The 21,739-nt window shown below is 35.8% G+C and overlaps 1 protein-coding gene across 2 annotated transcripts in view; it reads left to right on the top strand.

Annotated features, from left to right (window-relative positions):
• The window catches only part of LOC149085251 (uncharacterized), an 88,226-nt gene that overhangs the window by 17,900 nt on the left and 48,587 nt on the right, over nt 1-21,739 (top strand). For both annotated transcript variants that reach the window (XM_089233153.1, XM_089233154.1), the window contains exons 4-6: nt 934-1,061; nt 10,244-10,314; nt 15,815-15,912. In XM_089233153.1, the coding sequence (XP_089089279.1) occupies nt 934-1,061; nt 10,244-10,314; nt 15,815-15,912 (297 nt within the window). The remainder of the gene's footprint in view (nt 1-933; nt 1,062-10,243; nt 10,315-15,814; nt 15,913-21,739) is intronic.

Raw genomic sequence — 21,739 nt, 5'->3', positions numbered from 1 at the left:
ACTGGTAATGATAAAGTAACGGTAGAATCCTGATTATCCAAGCTAATGTGGACGGACCCACCTTGGATAATGCAGACCTAGCAAAACTTGCAGGTAAAATGAAATAAATAAAGCTATAAATGGTGGAAATTTTGCACAAAGTGTTTATAATTCCTGTACAATGCATTAGATGAATTAGACCAGCTGTTCTCAACCGGTGCTCCCCATAGCACTAAGGCATCCATGTGAACTCCCAGGGGGTCCGCGGTTGCTTGAGGAAAATAAAAAATCATTAAATTTGAAAAAAAAATTAATATTTTTGAATAATAAAAATAAATCAGTAACTTTGATGAATAAATAAAAAATAGGCCTATGAAGCTCCGCCATAGAAATTATATACTGGAAAGGGCTCCATGCGTCATGACTTTTGGGCCAGATGTGACGCTCGGAGTGACCTTATGTGGACTGTGATCTCAAACCTAATTTTGTAAGAATGAACTAAGGTAGCACATCAGATCACTGTAGTGATCTGTGGTACATTTAAAAATCACGTAAGTGGCCCGCAGCGCAACTATAAATCACTTAAGTAGCCCTTTTTCCCACTTCACTGCCTTCAATATACTCATCTAGCATTTATATCCAGGAAAAAAAACATATATATTTTTTTCCGCATACAGTTTGGGGGAAGAAAATTCCTTTTTTTTTAATAATTTTTCTTGTAGCGAGATGCATATTTTTTTTCGACTCCATATCCAAAGTGGCTGTTGTGCAGAGGTTATCTTTAATGTTAAGTCTATGGGACATGTTTGGTTGCAACAAAATATGGCTGTTGGAGGAGGTTTTACTGTATTATATTAAATTATTAAAATATAGCATTATTATTGTGATTCAGAGTACTAGATTTTTTGTTTAATTTGTCATATTTAGATGTATTTACTTTTTCTTTATTTACAGAAACAAGTTTATTTTCACAAGATGAATACAATATGTAAAGAAAAAAATCATGTTAAGAAAATGGCAGCGAGTGTAAAGGAGCGTTATAAAAAGCAAAAATTGAAGACAAAGATTGGAACCAAGTACTTGTATGTGATAATGAAATTTGAAGCTTCTTCAATTTTGTTTTAATTACTAAAATATATATGCAGAGAAAAGGTGCTGTAAAATAGTGGTTCTCAGCGTTTTAATGACCACAATGCTGTTAATTTTCTTTTTATAAATAGAGAGCCCAGTTCCATAAAATGTACTCATAAAAAATGTTAAATCATGTGAATATAGCTGATAACCAAGACCTGGATGTTTTCATCCTAAAAAATTGTGGAAAATGACTATAAAAAATGCCTTAAAAACTAAAAAAAAAGTGCAAAAAATGACAAAAATGTTATTAAAATAACGAAACAAAATTCCTTTCGAAAGTCGAAGAAAAACAGTGCAAAAAAAAATTATTGGAAATCTCATGCAAATTTATGTCCAACATTAGATTTTATCATAAATTACCAATGGAACTTTTCCAATAAGCACTTCATAATTCATGAATGGCTTTGAATGCTATACGGAGCTCAGAGCTCAGAAGAGCCCTATTCTCCTTTATCTTGGAGTAACACAATATAACATTGGCATAAAATATGTCATAAATGATTTGAAGGGGAGAAAAAGAAATTAAAATTTTGCTGCAGAAATTTGCCTTATCCACCAGTTCGTCACATATTTGATGTCTTCGTTCTTGAGACTATTAAACATTGTCTTGAAAGATGAACTAATGACTGTTTGAATATTTATAAATATATATATATGCGTAATATGTACACAAGCGCATACACATTATTCAAAATTCGGACATATTCTGTATACAGTATATTTTTAGGCCTTAGATGGTTCAGAAACTCTCGAGCATCATAATCAGATATCTCTCTCAGATGTTGATAACACAATCTTGTTTTTCAAAGTAGTTTCGAGCTAGTTTCTTGATGTGGGAATACATGGACTACACCTTCAAATCTTTGTGCAGATTGGTGAGGTGGAAAAATTTTTGTTCTCTAGTGAAGCGTCCAAGGACACGATTCTGGAATCGTTATAATTTGTACTTGTTGCTCTTAGATGCGAAAGCCCAAGCTGGGGCACAACTGGGCAAATGATTTGTTCGTACATCAAATCTTTGTTCCTCAAACTGAGTTGGACTTAGGATAGCAAAATCTCCATAGATTATCAAAGACGATCTATGAATGAATGAATTTTAGCAAGTAAATTGTTGTACTGGAATAAATTGAAATGATTGACTGGATGTTTTTGAAATAAAAAAAATCTTGTCTACTCAGTTAATTTCTCTTCAATTTCAAAATTTTTAGTCGTTCCCCTGTAAAGATATCAAATTTTTCTGAGGTCAGTAAATACACCCTCCACTCCTCATCATGGTCCCCACAAGGGTGGGGCTGACAGGGCTGCAGCCCAGGGGACCTGGGACGATTCTCATCATTCTTTGTTTTTCACACTATAAAGGATCCTGTGAAAAGTCTGGTCTGGGTGCCCACCAAAGGTCCCAGCCTAGAGGCTCCTGCTCCATTTTTCCAAATTTCGTTATAGCGAGGTGCCCCCCCCCCCCAATCAAGCTTATTTATATTACTGAAGGGAGAGCATCCAGTCACCGCGACGGCAGCAACGTCAAAGCAAGGAAATCATGTGAGGCATTGAATAACACAGTTCGTGCCTGACAATTTCCCCATTGAAATGTATAGTTCAGTCTCTAAACGTTGCATTAATTGTCTTGTAAAGATTTTAAAAAAAAAACTATTCTAAAGATAAAGAAAGATTAAGTTATATTTATTAATTAATTCTAGAATAATTTCTTCTGTTAATGCTGAAAAAGTTTCTTTCATTGATTCTGGAATTTTGTTTCACTAATTCTGGGATTATTTCTTTCAATAATCCTGGAATTATCTCCTTTATTAACACTTAAATGACCGCTTACGAGATTTCTCGTGTTTCAATGCTGAGACGTAAAAGACAGGCAACAAGATTTCTCAATTTTTAATTTCCTATATGTATTTGTTTTTCATTTCCAAACGAGAAAATCGCTGGTCTTAGAGTAAGCCCGCGGGAAATAATATGTGGTCATTTAAGTGTTAATTCTAAAATAATTTCTTTTGTACGGTTCCACATAAAATGTGTCACCGCTTTTAGCCGGATCAAACTATTGATGAACAATAAAACAGAACAATGTGAGCGATAACATGACAAAAATCAACTATTTTAAAGAACGCTGGACGCATGCGCATCACACGGCACAAATCACCTCACAAGCTATGATGACGGAATAATCTTCATTTGCATATCCGCCACACTTTCATCAATTCTGGATTAGTTTCTTTAATTAATTCTGAAATTATTTCTATTGTTAATGCTAGAAATTCTTTCATTAATTCTAGAATTTTTTCTTACATTAATTTTGGAAATATCTGTTTTATCAATGCTGGAATTATCTTCCATTAATTCTGGATATATTTTTCATTAATTTTGGAATTATCTCATCGATGCTGACATTATTTCTTTCATTTATTGTGTTTTAAACTCCTATGGATGCCATAAGAAAATAACTGAGTTTGCGTCGAGACATTCAACACCTCACGTGATCTTCAGGCGAATGATGTTGCAGGCACCATTCTCAGCCAACACCGTCTATAGCAGAAGGTCTCAGCACAAAGCTGGTGACATCACTGAAGAAGTTATTTCACCTGAAGTCATTGGATACAGCAGACCAACGCATGCAATATCTTTACTTTTTAGCAGTATATCTAATGGCCATAAGTGAGATGACCTTCAGTGACATCATGAACTTCGTGCGAAGACCTTCTGCTATAGATGGTGTTGTCTCAGTACTCCCAAGGTGGAGACCACCGATGTCATACTCTCTCCAGTAATATAAGCTCAACAGTTGGCCCTATATTTCATCTTTAACACACCTGAAGAACTTTGCTGACTTCATCGATGGTATTAAGCTCTATACCTTCTTTTTGTAAGGCTTGAATAATGTAACATAAATGCTGTATGCTATCTGTTCTTATTCCCACAGCCAAACAAAGCTTGTGCAGGGGTGCAAGAGTTGCGCCGAAACGGTTCTCTTGCTACATGGTGCGCCAAGGCGCCAAATCTCTGCTCATTTGCGCTAATTCTTGTTTGTGGTTTACAGAGGTACCGCTAATGCACTGTAGTGCGTCAAATATCCGGAATTTAGGAAAAAGAAGCATGAAAATTTTGTGCACGGGATGCATTCTTTGCGAGACATGGAAAAAGATATGGAGGGAGAAACTTGTCGGAATTTTTTTTCACTTCCCACCATCTACCACAATCGCGTTATCTCGTGACCTTGGAAAGTAGTTCTACTACCTTGAAGTATAAAGTCCTATACTGTTATTGGTTAACCGGCGGGCTGTCAAAGTCCCTGAATGAATATGCCGAATTTTCAGATTTCGGAGGCCGTTTTTTTCTCCTGCGGGTTATATACTGAAAATAATGGTAATTTCGTGGCTGCCAACCTGCGTTCCAAGACGGCATACATCGAAAAAAGGATTGGTTTACTCGTTTAAATTACAGACATTTTTCGAGGATCATTGAGAAAAAATGGGATCTGTAAAAACTCCAGCTAAAATATTCATATGTATTCACTTTCATTTATGATTTAGTGAAGTGGCCCGCTCTTGAAATTTTTACTAAATTTATATACATGGAATTTGTACTAAACCTTTTTCCTGTTATCTACGAAGAGAGATACAAATGAAGTGTGATGAAAGCAATTCGTCTTTGTGTTTGTTTAAAAAAAAATTCTGGCCCAGTATTTAATAATTTCCCAATGCAATTAGCACTCACATAATTTTTTTTTTTTATTTTGAAAAAATTTAAAAAGTGAAAAAATCATGAAAATAATGCCAAAAAATGCTCTAAAACTAGAAAAATGCTTTAAAAGTGAAAAAGTCCAGGAAAATGCAAATTTCATCAACATCTGGGCTCTGCTGCTAACACATCCTGCAGAATAATTTAGACACCATATTCAATACAATATGCAACAGTCACAACACTCCTTTGGTCCAGCTTAATGGCTGCATTTTAATGCACATGACAGTAAATAGTAACAAACCGTACATATAGCTATAAAATACAGTGGAACCTGTCTAAAAAAGACCTTGTATGAGACGGAAACCTGTCTTAAACAGAATCAAAATATAGTCTGGTTAGTGATTAGTGCTTTTATTTGCATCTTTATAAAACAGAAATCTGTCTAACATGTAATATTATTTCAGTCTATTGAAGTTCTGTTTCGTACAGGTTTCACTGTATTTCAGGGTTTAAGCTGGATAAAAAAATTCCTTTCGCAAAAAAGCAAAAATGGGGGGGGGGGGAAGAGCTTTAGCAAAATGCTACAATACTAATGTAATGATTGATGGTTGGATGTCTACTCGTTTTGTACCTCCTGTATGCATTGTTGCGAAAGTGGCTACTACTTCTTTCGCATTCTAAGATTTTCTTTCCCATTTTGCGGAAAATGTGACAGTAGCTTAAACCCTGCTGTATTTGTGGAATGTGAAATTATGAGATGGTGATACCTTGATTTACAAGTAACTTGGCTGACAAAGATTTTTTTCATGATTTTCTAGACTTGGTTAACAAATGTTTTAGTGGATGATAATGTACTCACTAAAATAAAAAAGCCTCTTGGTGAGCTGAAGTTTCATGCCAATCATCACGAGACTCGTTGTCACTTGAGTCTGATGAAGTTTGAAGTGGAAATTCTGATAAAGGGCATGGAAGTATATCTGTTTGGAATTAGTATTGATCCTTTGTGGTCCAGTGTATATTTGAATATACATGGTCAAAAACCCATTATACCAATTTCTTTTCTCTATTTCTTGGTATTTTAGAAAGTATGTCTTTTAGTGACATTTTTTGGGAGCTGCTGAAATTTTACATGTCCAGAGATTTATAAAATTCACCAAATTTAGACGGTATTGAAACAAATGAGTTAAAGGTAAAAACTATCCAACTTAGCTAAGAAAGGTTTTATTTGTTTATAAATAACATTAAAATCAAAGGCAATCTATGTATTTCACCCTTAATTAACAATTTTAGCTAATTAAAAAATCCACTCTAATTAATTAGATTACAGTGTTGATATATTCAAATCCTGCGGACTCTCCAGATTTAGACTACTTCACCAAACACCAACTCTGGCCATATCACTGTTTCAATTTACTGCCATCAATGAGATAGGTTAGAAATTAAGGTGCTGTCTATCAGTGGTCGCCTCAAGCTTGTTAGGGAAAATATCTTATCCATATCCTCACTCTTGTTTGAACCTGGGACCGTGACAGCAACCTTCATAGTGGTAGAGATGAGCATCTTACCACCACGCCAAACGGGCGCTTTCAGATTTAGACTGGATACTCAAATCTTTTAATCTTCTTCCTGCTGTCCAGAAAAATTATTGGAAATTTCTCCCAATTTTAGCTAAAAATTAGATTTTCTCTCGATTTCAGTGGAAAAATTATGAGAGTTAAATTGCATACATTGTTTTTGGCGTATGAAGAATTAACTGGAGTTGCCAGATGATCATGGATGAAAAAAATCATGCAGCACTTCACAGGCAAGTTTTTTCCTATTACGAAACCGTTTCCTACGTGAAAAGCAGAGCTTGTTTGACCACTGCGTGTGTGCTGCAGGAATTTTCACGTATGGTGATAATCGTGCTCATCTGGCATTCGCTAAAAACTTATTTTTGTTTCTTCTTCTTCTTTTTTTTTTTTTGCACATTGTTTCAAAAACCTGTTTGCCAATCTCATGGAAATTTCTGACTCGAGAGCGCTACATTCAGTTTACATTATATGTAGCACCCTCCCCCATTACAGTTTTTTCACGGCATCAGAATCACCTGTGCTGTCCTCAGACATGCTTCTAAATTGGTTTTTATATGGTTTGGTACCGCTTGGCCAGTCTGGACTCTGCTTTACATTAATGATAGCTATTGTGGTTTTTGTAGGTTACAGCAGCTGACTTTTTCTTTTTTCAAACCGAGCGCAACTCAGGTCTATCGCCATAGGCAATTTACTACCTAGCGAGTTGCGCCGGAATTGTAAGTGTGTGTACCTAACAGTCTGAGTGCGTATCTAGTGTTGTGTATGATTTTTCAGTGCTGCCATCTATATCTCAGAAGTAGAAGTGAGTGAATATTTGTACTGTTTGTAGGCCTGTGGCAAGACTTTTTAACGGGAAGATCGGCTCGCATTGGCTAGTTGGGAACCACAGAAAACCAACTTCAGCGGGACCACCACTGTGGTGATGATGGGGCTCGAACCCGGGTCCCTGCGATGCGAGTCCGTCATTATGACCACCACAGCAACAGACTTTTTTTTTTTTTTCAAACCGAGCACGACTCGGGTCTATCGCCATAGGCAATTTACTACCTAGTGAGTTGTGTCGGAAGTGTAAGTGTGTGTACCTAACAGTCTGAGTGCGTATCTAGTGTTGTGTGTGATTTTTCAGTGCTGCCATCTATATCTCAGAAGTGAATTGAGTGATGTGTAGTGACTGAATATTTGTACTGTTTGTAGGACTGTTGCTCACTGTGGAGAGACTTTTTAACGGGGAGATCAGCTCGCATTTGCGCCTCGAGGTTGGGAACCACAGAAAACCAACTTCAGCAACGACTGCATGATATAAAGCTGTCACAATTCAGTTGTACTGGAAGTAAAACTTGCAGAACAGCCACCTCATTGGACAATTTGCCTGTTATGGCTCTTGTATTTGTATAAGACATTACAGGTAGCATAAAAATTAGAAACAAAATGTACACAGTTACCTCTTATCAGAAAGCTGATGGTCTCTGTTTATGATTTCATATCAAAAGTTCTTGCTTTTTCAGTATGAGAGACAATTGTTTTACGTTATTATGTTCTGTGCTGACCCCCCCCCCCCCCCACAATCTGCAGCAGGGGTGCCTAGGCTGTGATCCCTGGCCAGCCCCCCAGACAGATTTTTATGTGCCCTTCTATAGTGAATTTGTAGTGTGAAAAAAAACAAAACAATTGTCTCTGGCCCCTAGGCTGGAGCCCTGTCAGTCCTACCATTGAGCCTGAATGGTGCAGTGACAAGATTCTCATCTACCACCATGAAGGCTACTATCAGGTCCGTGGGTTTGATCCCTGGGAGGAGCATAAATAACAAGCTCTTCCCCAGTTGAACCAGAGGTGATCATCAATAGATGGTTCCTTCATCTCCAACCCAACTTCATTGGTATTAAATTCTTGTATGGCTACATGACCAGAGTTTTCGTGGGGTAAAGTAGTAGTCTCACCCTTGAGGGAACATGCCCAACCCTTATGAGATCCAAAATGTATTGTTTTTATAGTTTTGCATATCATAAAAAAATAATAATTTCACAGCACTAAATGTGTCATTCATACAATGGTGGTAAAGAAAAATTTTCCCTGCAGACCCCTTACGAAGTACAAATGGACCTCCAGGAGTTCCACAGACCATAAGTTCAAAAACAATGATACAGTAGGTCAGGGCTGGGACAAATTGCAAAAAAACTAGTTGCCAGAAAAAGTTTTTAGGCACCAAAAAAATTTTTACCTGAAGAAAAAGGTCTAAAATTTCTCTGTCCAAAAAGGTCCATTCTCTGCTTTGGACTTTTTCAGGGCATAGTGACCCTCTTTCATGTTGGCAGATATGCTGCTCACAGTCTGCAATTTAGTAACTACACAAAGAAAATTTTGGATGCCAATACTAATTTTTTAGTTGCCATGACCTGGCACCTGGGATTTATCCAGCCCTGCAGAAGATGAATGATACTATCTTGCATGAACTTTATTTTGATGCTATTGATTTTCTTTTTTATATTTTGCAATTTTATGTGCCAGTAAATATATTTAGTTCACACTTACAGTAGCACTCAAAAGTCTTTTGACAAATGCAATAATATTTGTAGCACCAACTCATTTGCATACTGTGCTCTTACCTCGACATACGTAAAGCAGAAAGAAGATATTTATCAACACCTGTAGCTGAAGTTTGTTTGTTTGGTGTTAGTGAGCTTTAATTGTTTTTGGATGGATCGAAAGTGTTTTGACATAGTTTAATTAAATATGGAAGTAATTAATTCTTATTTAATATGAATTTAGTAGTGAAATGAAAGCTATACCGAATGAAAACTAAAACAAAAATATTTTGTAGATTTTTTTCAGGAAAGTATAATTAAGGCTTCAAGGAAGCAGTGAAGTCAAGGCTCAAGTAGCAAGCAGTTTTTGTATTTCTAGACAGTTTGCAAATAATAATTTGTTATAATCATTAAGTTTGTGAAACCATGTTTTTAATAATCTTGGGAACATGTAAAAAGTCGTTTTTTCAATATAATCAAAGAAGACGACAGATAGGATAAATAGAATAATCAAAATACAAACAAAAAAGGGATCCTCGAAATGCCAACTAGGCAGAAACCTGATGAATTTAATTAGACGGACTGAATGAGAGTTTTTATCACTTTTAAAACATCAGCTGGAATATTATGTTTGTCTTGGTTGTCTTCCAAGTGAAAAAAATTAATTAATTACAGAAGAGCAAAGAACAGGTAAAATTATGTTAGTCGTTCTATTGACAAGAGCAAAAGACACCAACAAAAAAAGTAAATTTTTTTCATAAATTTTTTCCTATTCAAAATTCTAACTTTTTAAATAGTTTGTAATGAGACTCAATGTCTTTTTCATGAGATGGATTTCAAATATAAATTTTACAAACACATTTTTGGTTGTCAAAAGATTTTTGAGCACCACTGCATATTTATTTAATGCTTTCCTTTGACCTACATTTCTCTCTCAAAATATGATTTTAAGGATTAATTTTTTTCTTAATGACAGCAAAATTCTTTTTTTTCAATTTTTTTTTCAGTATTCATTATACCAGGGCTGAGCAAACTTTCTTTGTGTAGTTACTAAATTGCAGGCTGAGAGCAACACAAAACATTTGGAATTTATTGCAGCATATCTGCCAACATGAAAGAGGGTCACTATGCCCTGAAAAAGGGGAAAAAAAAGGACCTTTTGCTTTGGGTAAAAATTTGTTTGGTGCATAAAAATGTTTTCTGGTGGCTAAATTTTTTTCCGATTTGCCCAGCCCTGCGTTACATTATATAAAGGAATCAATGCCATTGAGAGTTTGTTTTTTTATGATACACATAATATTCGAGACAATTTTGCTATAAATTAAATAATTGATTTTTTTGCAGGTCTCATCCTTGTAAAAACACTGGCTTCCAAAGTGGGATCATGCGTAGAATGGAACATTTGGAGAATGAACGTAAGTTAAAATGTGAATTATGTTAGCCATGTGACATGAAAGTTATTAAACAAAGGTATAAGTGAGATTAAATTTGTTAAATATGTTCACTATTTCATTTTTCTTTCCTTCACTCTTATGAAATCTATCTCAGCTTCCCTTCTGCAGAGCTCCCACTCGTCCTACTTTTCGGTAAAATGTCTTACTTTTTTACAAAAAATCCTATCAACAAAATTTGTGTAATTTATTTTAATTGAGCAAGGAATCATCAGTATATTGCCAAATATTATAAATGTTGTAGATTGCAATAATGATTCTGCCAAAGCAGAAATATTGTTTCTAGGGTATTTGGGGGGGGGGGGGGGCTATGTAGACCAATTGGTTTATTAATTTTCCATTTGCTTAGTTTGATTGTTCAACCAGTAGAGCAGCAGTTATTAAAAATTTGTGTGTGGAGGGAAAAAATAATTTTGTATTTACTACTTCATGGTCTTGGACAGTAACTAACATTCATCATTCAAAATTATAGCCCACATTTTCTGTATAGGGGAAACAACAGTTTGCATAACCAAGCAGTTGGATACATAGGCCTATTCTAGGTTTGGGGATTCCGATGCTATCCAATAGCATTCAATTTTCATCTGTATTTTTAAGTCATAAACAATATTTATAATGCTCAGCAAAGAGCTAGAAATGAAAGTGCTCATTTGTCAAAAACTATTGCACTGGTATTGAACAGTAAAATGTGAATAAACCCCTTCAAAAAAAGAATGGACAGAGCAGTAAAAACCCATTTGGTTCACCTTGACTAATTGACATTGGAAGTTGTAATTTACACATTTTTCACTGTGCTTTTAAAAATGCTCTCGAAGGAGCGTAATTCTTAAAAAATGTACGTCTTCATAATTTGCTGTGCATTGTCGAAGAGAGTTGACAGACTCTGCCCTTTTTAAGACTGCAAAAAAAAAAATCGTATATATTTTGCTGAGACAAAACATTTATCTGTGGTTACTAATACACTGTTTTGGCCAAAAATTGTTTTTTGTAACCAAGTCATTGCTGTCATTTTGTTTTGGCTCAATTCAATCTGAAACCATTCAGCCGTGGCTGTAGCTGCACCCATGGCAGTCAAAACTTTACAGCGCCTATGGAATCCACGTGTTTTTCCTACAGAAAATACTTTTTTTGTGTGTACAAGACTGATACAAAAAGATATTCTAATTGATTGTAATATTATAACAAAATTTTACTCTTCCATAAGGAAAAGGCTGGTGAAACATCTATTTCATCAGAATTTTATGCAAGTAAATGTTGTTTCATAGGTTTAAGAAACGATTCGGATCACGCAATGTAAAAATCACTGGTGATCAAGTGTCTGCCGACCAGGAGGCAGCTAGGAAATTTCCAAAGACGTAGTAGAAAATTATTGAAGAGAAGGGTTATGCACACACATCAGCAGGTGTTTAATGGTAACGGAACTACGCTATTTTGGAAGAAACCACAGCAAAGAAGTTAAGCAAGAGTAAAAAGCGAGCTCCTGGTTTTAAAGCAAGTAGAGATAGACTAACTATGTTGTTTTGTGCAAATGTGTATGGGTACATGATAAAGCCCACCATCATTTTCAAATCTGCGAATCTGTGAGCATTGAAGGGAAGGATAAGCCAAAGCTCCCAGTATATTGGACAAATAATAAAAAGGCTTGGACTGTGAAAACACTTTTCCTGGATTGGATTAAACAGTGTTTCATTCCGGAAGTCAGTGAGTACCTTAAGAGTGAATACATGCTATTCAAAGTTCTTTTGCTACTGGATTGACCGAGGAGGAATTAATGCAGCTGACTGGTTCTGAAACTGAAGCTGTACCAGATGAAGATCAAGATGAAGTAGAAGACAAGTTCACTACGAGTAACATAGCGGAAGGGCTTCAAACGTTCAAATCAACAATGGATTGTTTTGATGACATAGATCCCTCTATGGTACACTCTTCCCATGTAGAAAAATTGGTAGAGGAAGCCTTGTCATCATATTCCAACATACTTGATGATATGAAGAAGAAACGGCAAACATAAATCACAATGTTCTTTGACGAAACATCGTCAACAATCGATTCGCCCTCTTTTACATTCCCTTCTACCTCTTCGTCACCCTGCTCTTTCTCATGATGTTCAATAAACGAAATCTACAAAAAAACCTATGGTTTCAATTATTCGCAGATTTCCGTATTCTCGGTCACCCCCAGAACGTAACCCTCGTGAATACGGAGGGCCGACTGTATAACTATGTGCCTTTAGATTTTTTCATCAAGTACAAATTCTAATACTGTTTCAAACGTAGAATGATTTGTTCTTAGATAACATTGGTATGATAAATAGGGTTTTTTTTTTTTTTTGTAGTTTAGTATGCTAATATATAGGATTTTTTTTAAAAGCAAGATCTCTAGAACTTAATGTAGTCTACAAGTTAAAATGAGAACTATAAATGTTATTAAAACTATTTTATACCCCTAATAAGTTAGCATTTCAAACTTGAAATCAGAAATGAGTAAAAAAAGAATTTAAATTTAAAAAAATCATGATTTTTATCAACCTTGGACTTAATACAGGGTAGAATTAGCAGAAATTTTATAACAATAATTTCCCCCCAGGCATATAAAATAAATGTCTGTTCTACGTATGACTATGCACTAATTTTATTATTTATCAAGTTCAATATTGTCTAAACTAAATGAACCAAGCATGACCAGGCTCTGTCGCACCAGCGACATAAGCTCTGTATCTTGGAGGGCACGATCATGCCGGAAAGACTCAAGCTGGCAGTCTGGCCGGGTAAGAGAAAATCATAATAAAAAAAGAAAATAAAAGGAATAAAATAGTAATTATATAGAAAAATGAGAAAGATAAATAAATGATAGAAAGAAAATAATGAAAAAAAAATTATAAATTTAAAAAATAAATATATATATTAATGTTGGGCAAGCTGTGTGAGCTCTTGGCCGCCTCTTTTCTTGTGCAACTAGTGGGCTTTTTTCCCATTTTCACCATTGTAGCATAAGCTGATCATGGGCTCTCTGCCTCTTTTGATGTTTATGCCATGTGGGCTTGTCAACTCTTCTATTGGGCTAACCTTTGGGCACCATGCCTCTATTCTCATTTTCAAGATTTTCTCTTCACGTGGGTTGTCAGCTTTGGGTTCGCTGGTCCGGCATCAGATGGTTCGCTATTTTCTGACTCTGAGGCAGAGGTAGATATCTGTGTATCAGCACTTAGGAGATAGTCTCCTCGATCACCTTAGCAGTGTTGGTTCTTGTTGCATCTGCTTGGCTTCCTGTCTCTCTGGACCCATATACCTGGCTTTTTCTGGGTTGTTCCCTAGCAATGCAACAAGATCTGCCAATTTTCTCGTCAGCTTGGGTTTGTCCAGAATGTTCTTTGTGCAAGCTGCGATCCACCTCTCGGCTGGTGCGTTGAAATGTAGGTGTGCCCCGTGTGGGCAGGCTGTTGCATAGTGCATTTTCGTGCTTATATGGCCGCACCCGCACCTGTCTGACGGTACCACCTTAAACCTTTGCAAGTTGGCGACAAAGGGGCCATACCCTGTAATAAACATGATACTCTGCCTTCTCCATTTATTCATCTTGTTTCTGACCCTCGGTAGTATCTGGTGTGTGCAACCAATAAGCTTATTGGTTGTATTTGTCAAGTTTTATAAAAGAAATTTTATAAAACTTTTACAGTGTAATCCCAGCCTTTTAATCCTGTAGGGAAGTTCATTACCTCAACTTTTGTGTCTTCTATAAAAAAGTAGCTGCAGCAAACATAAAGGCAAACCTTCGACCAAGTCAAAGGAATCACCAAGAACATTTCGTACTATCATAATTTTCTATTAACTGATAAAATAGCATGAAAACAGGCTAGAAAAATAGAGTATTATGTGGTTGAAAACTGTTCATAAAGCATAGGTATTTAGTTTTGTTCAAGATAGTGAAATAAAAAAAGAAATTTAATAATAGTGGAAGAAGAGTAAGTACAAGTATCTCTTGCTTTACACAATCTTATGTTAAGACATTTTTTTGCAACGTGGTTTTGAAAAGTCAATTTTAAAATCGCAACTTGCAAAATTTAACCTATAGCTTGATTTTAATCCTGAAAATGAGCTTAAAAGTTGAAGATATGACATAATTAAAATGACAAAATCTTTTAGTTTTGGAGATGCAGATGAGAAAACTGTGAATGAAATGCTCAATCCCACTCATCATAGCTCAGTTATAAATAAGTTATGGGAAATAGAAAACAACATGAGTATAATGAAAGTCAGGAGCCCTTTGTTGTTATTTAAACACATAGACACATATGTCATAAAAATTGTAATCAAAGAAAATTATTTTAATGACACCAGCATTATTACATTTGATTGGGATATTCAGAATAATCTGAATTGTGCAAAAAATACCCGTGGCGTGACAAAAATAATCAAATTGGCAATGTGTGTACTTAGTATCACACCCATTTCTTAATTTTTTTTTTTCACAACTCTGTCACTGGTTGCAAAACCGCATTAAATCTCCATATGGCATTTAAGGGCTACTTATAAGCCCATTAATAAAGGGCAAAACTGCACTTGGGCAAAATGTTTGGAGCAAATTTTCATTATTCTAAATTGACTAGTGCTTCACAAATGAAAAAAATTGCTTCAGAACTAATAGGTAAAAATTTTCTCTTTGTCTTTTGCTATTAACAAGGTTTCATGGTTTTAGTAAATACAAATACAACGCCACAACAGGCAAAATGCCCAACGAGGTGGCTGAGAAAGAGATGCCCATAAAAATATGGATGTCATATATTTCAAAAATACAGCAACCCAATGAAAAATGCAATTAATAAAAATTATAAACAATATATACATGTGATAAAATATTATACTATGCCCATAAAGAATACTTATAGTTGTCTTATTCTAAGTATGGATAGCTTCTCGATTTACCCCAACCTGTTTATCGTATTTCTTTTTAAACGTGTCAATTGTGTTGCAATTTACTACCTCCGGGGGTAAGCTATTCCATTTATTAACAACCCTATTAGAGAAAAATTCCCTGCGACACCATAACCTTGCATTGTCCCTCACCAATCGATAATGGTGTCCCCTTTTAAAAGCAGTCGATTGGCGGTGTACTAAAAGTTCATGATCCATCCTATCCATCCCATTGAAAATTTTGAACACTTCGATCATATCTCCTCGACACCTGCATTCATCCAATGTCAACATCTTCAAAAAATGAAGTCTCTCTTCATAACTCAAGCCCTGTGTGCCAATAAGGACACGTGTAGCTCTTCTCTGCACCCCTTCAACCAAGTGATTGGGTGGACCAAAATTGTGAAGTCAATTCTTTCTGATTTGTCCATTTTCAACAAACTCATTGTACTGTTTTGTAAATCCTGATCTTATATAATTTTAAGGCATATGTCATTATTTTGTGTCAATCATGACTCTAAAATTCACTTGTGTGCATTTTATTTTTATTACAGCTCACAAAAAGCCAAGAGTTAAAAAGCATTCATTACCCCCTGGAGTAAAAGAACGAGATGCTAAATTGTTTAAACAAGTGCGAGAGAGTACAATGCAGGTATATTTATATTTGTATAGCTGTGCCCTCATAGCTAGTATTTATTATGTCTTATTGCAATTTAACTGCAAGATTGAGTTTAACTTAAGAAACATATGAAGAATTGTATCTGTTGGAAGATTATTTGTTATGTGCATGGTTTAGTACTATGATAACTTTGAAATAAGTTAGGTAATAGAAAAACAGGGTTATTAATTTTCGTATAAAGCCTGGAAGTCTATCCCCGTAGTGCTGATCAAGAATAAAATAGATGTTGTACCGACATAAATACTTCAAGCTCGCAAAGAAAGGGTCCAAAGGTGTCATCCTCAAAAAATTTCAATATATTCATCTCACCCAGAAATACATGAAAACAAAAAATTAGTGGTGGAATGTAATTGTTACAGTGTTCCCAGCTACCTGGGATGTCAGGGAATCAGAAAACGGTCAGGAAAAGTCAGGGAAAATATGAAATATTTGTCAAAAGTCAGGGAAAATTCTAAGTACTTGGGAAAAGTCAGGGAAAATCTGAAGGGGGAAAAAATCAAAGAGGATAAATCAAGTGGTTTACCTTCTCTTTTTTCCATGGAAGATTATTTTTCAGATCCCCAGGGAGAGAAAAAAAAAATCCTTATCAGCATTTTCCTCCAGATCGCCTACTGAGAGAAATGTCTTATCAGGTGAAGGGTGGGATTTTAAATACTGGAAAATAATGTTGGCCAAGGAACAATCTGCCCTCTGAGTAAATAGAGGAAGGGATCTAAAGTGGAGAAACCCTCCTTTCCATTGTTGAAAACAAAGCCAATACCAGCTCTTAACTTCTTTTCTATCTCTTCTGAAAAAACATTTTATCCTCTTCTTTTTTTTTTTCTGCTTGTGGGTAGAGAATCTTTATATGCTGAAGAATGATTTTAATTCAATTATCTGTGTGTGAGATTTCCAAGGAAACTGGTATTGTTCGCAAGATCATATACACAATTTGATTTTTTAAGGGGTGGTAGTGGCAAAATATTAGCATTCTGTCTGTAATGTGCTTTTCAATGGAATATATTACCGCGAAATGATATACAGTCCCTCCCCCGTATTCGCTGTTTCCATATTTGCAGGTGTTTTTTCCTTTATTGGATTTTTTCATCAATTGTCATTCACGTGTTTTGTTTACAAAATTTGATTTGTGTGTGTTTAGGATAGCTCATTTGTGTGTGTGTCTAGTGCTACTGATAATGCTTCAAAAAGACAAAAAAAAAAGTGAAAACTTTACAAGAAAAATTAGATATATTGGCTATGTCAATTGCTGCGGTGGCTCACCATTACGGAATCAACAAATTTACTGTGAGATATATCAAGAAAAAGGAATCTGAAATTTGATCAGCCGTTGCTGTAGCTGCACCTGTGGCAGCAAAAACTTTGTATTACCTACGGAATCCGTGTGTTTCTCATACAGAAAATTCAGGGGGTTTTTTGTGGGTACAAGACTGCTACAAAGAAGGTAGTCCAATTGATTGTAATATTATAATGAGAAAAGGCAAAAAGATTAATTTACTCTTTTATAAAGGGAAGGGCTAGTGAAACATCTATTTCATCAGAATTTTATGCAAGTAAAAGTTGATTTCATAGGTTTAAGAAATGATTTGGATTACGCAATGTAAAAATCACTGGCAAACAAGCCGCTGCCGACCAGGAGGCTGCTAGAAAATTTCCAAAGGCTATGCAGAAAATTATTGAAGAAAAGGGGTATTCACCTGAGCTGGTGTTTAATGCTGATGAAACTGCACTATTTTGGAAGAAAATGGTGCAGAGAGCATTTATCAGCCAAGAAGGAAAGCGAGCCCCTGGTTTTAAGGAAAGTTAAGGTTAACTTACTATGTTTATGTGCAAATGCGTATGGGTACATGGTGAAGCCCACCGTCATTTTCAAATCCACGAATCCGTAAGCATTGAAGGGAAAGGATAAGTCAAAGCTCCCGCACAGTATTTTGGATGAACAATAGAAAAGCTTGGACTATGAAAACACTTTTCCTAGATTGGTTTAAACGATGTTTCGTTCCAAAAGTCATTAAGTACCTTTAGAGTGAAGACGTGCCGTTCAAAGTTCTTTTGATACTGGATAAAACTCTTGGACACCCAGATGTAAATGAGTTCAAAACTGATGGTGTGGAAGTCTGTTATATGTCTCTTAATACAACATCTATCATTCAGCCCCCTTGATCAGGGGGTAATGCGAGCATCTTGTAGGTATGGAAGAATTACACTATCACTTATGCCATTACTGTCGTCACTAGAACCATGCCAGCTCTTAAGTGCGAAATAGTCAACTCAGGTTGGATTGACCTTTGGCGACACCGTACACTCCAGGACACAGCCATTTTTACAGAGCCAACTGAAGAGATTATAAAAGACATTGTCACGACAAGAATATTCGCCGTATGGATTGACCAGCCAGATCTCCTGGCCTAAACCCTATAGAACATGTCTCCAACGCTGTTGAAAGGGAATTGCGTCTCGATATCCCTGAACTGAAAACTGCATTGCTGCAGGAGTGGGACCGATTGCCTCAGGGACTCCTCAACTGCTTCATGTCCAGTATGGCGTTGCGCTGTACAACCTGTCAGACTGAGAGAGGACCATATCCCATATTAGACTCATTTTTGGTTCGATCTTGCAACATGGATTTTGGACATTCTGACAATGATGAGCTATAGAACTTTTTGTTATTTTTCCTACTTACATTTGTGTTTTTGGATTGAATTTTAATTATTATTACAGTAGACTCTCACTAATCTGACAAATATCAGACCAGGGGGGGGGGGGGGTCTAGGTCAATTTGTCACGCTCAACTTGTTGTGGGACAATTTGTCGCAGTGGCAATTCGTCGTGTTACGAACTCGTCGCGGTACGAATTTGTTGCAGACTCATTTTGTCGCGGTACGAATTTGTCGCAGGCTCATTTCGTCGTGGTACAAATTTGTCGCAAGCTCATTTCATCGCGGTACAAATTTGTCGCAGACTCATTCCGTCGCTGTATCGTCAATTTGTCACAGACTCATTTTGTCGCAGTACAAATTTTTCGCAGACTCATTTCGTCACTGTATCGTCAATTTGTCACGAAAAATTTGAATTGCTTTAAAATTCATATGTTTGTTGTGATCTTATAAATAGGATAGTTGCTTTAGGCGTAAAAAATGGAACTTTTTATTATTAATTTAGTAAATAATGGAACTAATTTTTTTTTCTCATTTATTGGAAATGTTCCCCCTTCCCATCTCTGTTTTAATTTTTAACAAATGAAGGAAAGTATTCATTGAAGTCATCAGGAACGTACACCAAGATAATAAATTGGGATCCAATAAATTTTTAAAATTTAATTTTCACCATATGAGCCACATTTCTGTCAGGATTTCCATTTCTCACAGTGAGGGGCATTAAGGAGCTCACCCAAATAATAAATTGGGATCAAATAAATTTTGAAAATTTAGTTTCTATCGTATATGCCGCGCTTCCCGCTTTCTGTAGAGATTTCCATTTCTTGCAGCGAGGGGCGTTGGGGGTTGCACATCGAGGTAATAAATTGCGATCAATGTGGCCGCCCCAGCACGATTTTCATAATTCACTGTTAAATGTATCCATGCAGAGAATATATCTTTAAGGAATTTTTTATGACAATGTATCTAAGAACAGCTGCGAAAAGTCTTATTTTCAAATTAATTTTTTGCAATGCAATGCACATTTCAAATCACTTTGTATTATCACACCAAAATAATATTCAAACACTTCAACCATAGGCGCGAGAAACTGGGGGCAGATGTCATTTGAGCCTCTCCCCCCCCCCCCCACTCCAATAACTCATGAATATACAATGCAATGCACCATTTTGCCTCCTGAGTACGGGTTTGAGTCCCTTATAAACGGAATGAATGGCAATTTTGCCCCCCCCCCCTCAATGTTTCCTTCATGTCGGCACCTTTGACTGGCCAAGGATGCCAGTCCCTCCCCATTTATATTTGCGTTTATGTAAAAGTGTTTATATATAGGTATTTCCCCCCTCACACATTGTACTTTTTTTTTTTTTCAATAACCCATCATCCAGTATGTGACAGTCATGTTCACCTTGGATGAAAAGTTGTCTCTATTTGTATATGTATGTTTGTACATTTCTTTGATAAATAAATAAAAAAATAAATAAATTACACCACTAAAAAAAAATAAAATAAAATAAATAAAATATCTAAACCTTTATTTATTTTCATTGCCTTTTTTTTGAGTAACATTTTATTTAAACTCTGATCTAACGTGAATATCGTAATAAAAAGACTGATTAATAGAATAACAAGTGATGCTATTTTAAACTATCATAATTTTTTCTTTTTTTTAACGATACGTAGGAGAAGATTTCAATTTATTGTAATTTAAATTGAATTCAAACAGTTTAATTTAAATGTACTATATTATTTTTTGTCATCCTTATAATCTGTATCTCTATTTTATGATACAACAAAAAACTCAAATGAAGAAAATTAATAATAGGCTAATTCATTTTTTCAATTGCATTAAAAGTAGTTTTTTCTAATTTCGGAACAAAATGAACATGAATTATAGGGGAAAAACTTTTAAACACACACGCAAACCAACATATCATTTCCGTTCGGTTTTGCAATATTCCATGTTTTTGCGAACAGAAATATGTAGAACAAGCACACCAACCTTGTACCAAAAGCTTAGGCGCTAATGAAAACTATGTGAAAATGGTCAAACAAGCCAGCCAAAGATATGCGACTGATTATAAACATAAGATTAATGGTTATATCTATGAGACTGACCCATAGTCGTCTTTCTTATTGGTGATTACATGGTCTTTGTCGGTGCTCATCCTGTGGGCAATATGAAAATTTCATCGAATCGTCATTCATAAAAAAGCACTGTGCATTTCTACCCTTGATCTACGCCCAACTCCTTTCGCTGTGAGAAATAGAAATCCCAACAAAAGCGGGAAGTGCGACTAATATGGTGAAAATTAAATATTAATTTAATTGAATTATTAATTAATCAAATATTTCCGGTTCTTATGGAGATACTGTAATGGTAAATGTTGATGACTCTCAAAGGGGGGGGGGGTGGAGAGAAACTCTCGAGCCCATGGGGCAGATAGAAATTTACTGTTAAAGATAGGCTCACTGTAATTTAGGGAATATCATACAAACCAAACTTTTTCAACATGATATTGAAATTTTATCACAGCAAAAATCAATTATTTAACATTTCAAATTTTTATATGCAGTTAAATTTTTAAATGTAATTAATATTTTAATTTTGATGGCCTTTCCGCATTGACAAAAAATAATTATTTTCAATTAACTGTGTGTACACTTTTATTCATGTTTTTATTTCACGTGTAAGACAGAAACCCACATACAAGCTCGCGTGGAACATGAAGAATCGATGGTTCGACGCACGAATTGATTCTGCACCGTAATATATAAATTGACGTCACGATGAATTGACTCAGCGGCAAACTTGTACAGCTACGAATTGGGCCGCTGTGGTGGTCGAGTGGTCATAATGACGGACTCGCATCACGAGGATCCGGGTTCGAACCCCACCGTCGCCATAGCAGTGGTCGGCTGAAGTTGGTTTCCTGTGGTTCCCAACTTCGAGGCGCAAATGCGAGCCGATCTCCCTATTAAAAAGTCTCGCAACAGACCTACAACGATTAATTATTCAATCATTACACTTCACTCGTATTTAGAAAAACTGGTGGCAGATGGCAGCATTACACATAACAAGCATTACACAGAAACAAACTTTACGTCAGGTTTCACTACACGTACACACACATTCCCGCATGTACCAA

Source organism: Pholcus phalangioides, unplaced genomic scaffold, assembly GCF_987345545.1.
Source record: "Pholcus phalangioides strain wild (caught in Gottingen) unplaced genomic scaffold, Ppha-v1.0 ptg000007l_1, whole genome shotgun sequence".
Taxonomy (NCBI): Eukaryota; Metazoa; Arthropoda; class Arachnida; order Araneae; family Pholcidae; genus Pholcus; species Pholcus phalangioides.
The sequence above is the reverse complement of the archived record's forward strand: the minus strand, read 5'-3'. Positions and strand labels throughout refer to the sequence as shown.